At 33.7% G+C, this 3,077-nt stretch overlaps 1 protein-coding gene across 1 annotated transcript; it reads left to right on the top strand.

The window, feature by feature from the left end:
- Positions 1-1,007: 1,007 nt before the first annotated feature.
- LOC120079505 (UDP-glycosyltransferase 83A1-like) lies at positions 1,008-2,570 on the top strand. The gene has a single exon (XM_039033715.1). The coding sequence runs from the start codon at positions 1,081-1,083 to the stop codon at positions 2,425-2,427; it is 1,347 nt and encodes a 448-aa protein (XP_038889643.1). The 5' UTR covers positions 1,008-1,080; the 3' UTR covers positions 2,428-2,570.
- Positions 2,571-3,077: the final 507 nt, after the last annotated feature.

The raw sequence follows: 3,077 nt of genomic DNA, 5'->3' as shown, positions 1-3,077 counted from the left end.
AATCTAACTTTTACCTCTTTTCCAATCTCTTTCGACAAGATTTCAGGTTTTACCATCAAGAGATTAAAACGAAATTTGGTAAAAATAAAAGGGTTTTGCTTCCTTAAGAGAAGAAAAGAAAATAAAAGTTATAAAAATTAATCAAAGCGCTGTCTAAATTTAACTATTTTCTTTGAAGAAATTAGGTAAATTACTCTTCATTGTATACTTATTTTATTTAAAGAAAAAACAAAATGGTAATCTGCCCACGTTATAAACGTGCAGATTAGTTTGATGCCTCCACAAGAAAAACGTGATTATTCAATCCATTGTACTTTATATCATTTCAGAAACTTTATACCTCAATAAACTCTTTCAAATTATGGCTGATTATAACCTTTAGTGCTATTTTTTTTGTTCAAAGAAAAAGTTTTATTTATTTATTATTATTATTTTAAAAAAGTTAAAAGATATAGAAACTTACCAAAGAGTCCCCTGAAAAAATATACATTATTTATTTAGTCTTTATGTTTTTAATTTAATTTCAATTGGGTCCTTATTTGAGTTTTGTTTCAATTTAGTCTCTAAGTTTCAAAATTTATATTGTTAATCTTAATTTTTTATTAAATACTCTCTTCAATATTCAAGGTAATGACTATTAATTAATTTAAAATAATTATGAAGTAAAATTGAAAACTAAGTTAATTACAATTCCTTTAATTCTTTTACATTAACTAATAAACATTAATACTAAATACTAAAAATGAGTATGTAGTAAAAAATCAATGTTAAAAGGGTAAATCTTGAAATTAAATTGAAACAAAATTCATACCTCAAGGTTAAAATTTTAACATTCTCAAATCTGAATATTAAATAGGCTCAATTGAAATCGAACTCAAAATTTAAAAAATTGAAACTGTAATATTTGAAACTGTAATATTTTGAAATACGGACTAAATAGAAACTAAACAAACTTCCAAAGTTTGAACCATTTCTTTCCCTCCCCTTCTCCTTTATAAACTGAGAGATCATGAATGATGTTCAACAGAGAAGAAAAACAGAGTGTGTATGTGTGTGTTTGAGCTCTGAAGAACAACAACAATGGCGGGTGGACGAGTGGCAGTGATTCCATTTCCAGCACAAGGCCATGTAAACCCTCTAATGCACATATCCAAAGGGTTAGCAAAACAAGGCATCAAAATCACAATGATCAACACAGATTTCATTCACAATAAGCTACTCAAAGCCATGGGTGAAAATATAGACCAAATCCTTGGCCCCAACATGGAGCTCTTGAGTGTTTCAGATGGCTTTCCTCTCGACCAAACCAGAGACAACATACACATGTTGTTCGTTGACATAATGAACAATTTAAAGCCACAATTGAAGAATTTGCTATCCAACATGTCCAACAATGGCCTCACCTGTACCATTGTTGATATCTCAATGGCTTGGATCCTCGAAATCGCTGAGAATTTAGGTGTTAAGGCAGCCATTTTCACTCCTTTTACAGCTGCTCACTCTGTTATAAACCTCAGAATTAACGACCTTATTCAAAATGGGATTATAAACTCAGAAGGGATTCCTTTAGAAGAAAAGCGAATCGAATTGGGTTCGTCGGGAATTCCTTCATTCTTCCGCACTCATGATCTTCCTTGGCGATGTGTTCCATTTAAGGAATCACAAAAGATTTTATTCAATCACTTAATAAGAGTTCAAAAAGGGTGCCAATATGCAAAATGGTGCATTTTAATAGTGCCTCATGTACTTGAGCCAGAAGTAGTTTCACTCAACCCAAAGCTTTTAACACTCGGTCCACTCATCGCGACGGAGGCAGGGCAGTTATGGAAAGAAGACGACTCTTGCCTCCGTTGGCTAGACCGGCAACCCGTCGGCTCGGTTGTGTATATGGCATTTGGAAGTACCACCAACTTTAGCCAGGAACAGTTTGAGGAGATTGCCATGGGGATGGAGCTTACAGAGCGGCCATTCTTGTGGGTGGTGAGGCAAGGAACAGAACACCAGCTTCCAGAGGATTTTAAAGGGAAAAATGGGAAGATAGTGAGTTGGGTTTCTCAGCAAAAGGTGTTAAACCACCCCTCCATTGGAGTTTTTATGAGCCATTGTGGGTGGAATTCTGTAATAGAAGGAGTCAGTAGTGGATTGCCGTTTCTTTGTTGGCCTTATATGGGAGACCATTTTCTGAACATGAAATACATTACTGAGATTTGGAGGGTTGGAATTGGGTTTGAAAGCAATGGGATTGTTACTCGTTGGGAAATCAAGAAGAAAGCGGAGTTAATAGCAGGGGATGAAGAGATCAAAGCTAGAAGCAAAGTTCTTGCAGAACAAATTAAAAAGTGTTTGGAAGTACCTCATGGTCATTCTGCTGTCAATTTCGATCGACTTGTTAGATGGATCAAGCAAGAAGATGATGTTGCTGTTTAGCTCGGCTGTCGTCGCCACCGCCGTTGCAATCCTTATTTATAGTAATAATCAAGTAATTAGTGTATTAAATATGTCGTCTGGTGTTTTAAGTATTAGGGGAATGCATGAATGAAATAAGACCATATTTGTTTGAAGAATCTTCACTTCTTCTACCCTACGTCCTAATTAAGTAGTTCTTGACGAGACATGGTAATGACGTTGTTTTTGTTGTAGAAATTAACATAAAAAGAATAGAGACAATCACTTTAAAGAAAGAAACTTTTATTAAGTACAACTATAGATACCTATGGGAGAATTTTTTTCACTCTCAATACTCATTCACTAATTCTCTTTTTTAAGTTTCTCTAACTTTCTTAACTTGACTTACAAGTGGAGATGCTCCTTATATAACGGCATGGGATCCTTAGAGTCCAAGCAAAAAGATTTTCTAGGCTCGTCTTATATCTAAAATATCTTAGTTGAATATATTCTTATCTAAAGGAATTCTCTAAAATTTTTGGAGTCTAAAGTAAGGAAAGACTAGAATATTTCTAATTCTTTTTTTTTAGGAAAGCAAAGCAAGACACAAGAACGAGTATAAACTCACAGAAGAACAAACAGAAAATTAAATGACATCTATATCGAAATTTAACTTAAAACTAAAAGTTCAA

This window comes from Benincasa hispida, chromosome 6 (genome assembly GCF_009727055.1).
Source record: "Benincasa hispida cultivar B227 chromosome 6, ASM972705v1, whole genome shotgun sequence".
NCBI lineage: Eukaryota > Viridiplantae > Streptophyta > Magnoliopsida > Cucurbitales > Cucurbitaceae > Benincasa > Benincasa hispida.
The sequence above is the reverse complement of the archived record's forward strand: the minus strand, read 5'-3'. Positions and strand labels throughout refer to the sequence as shown.

Excerpts from the sequence above, each read along its gene's own strand:
- LOC120079505 (XM_039033715.1), top strand. The coding sequence starts at position 1,081 with ATGGCGGGTGGACGAGTGGCAGTGATTCCATTTCCAGCACAAGGCCAT.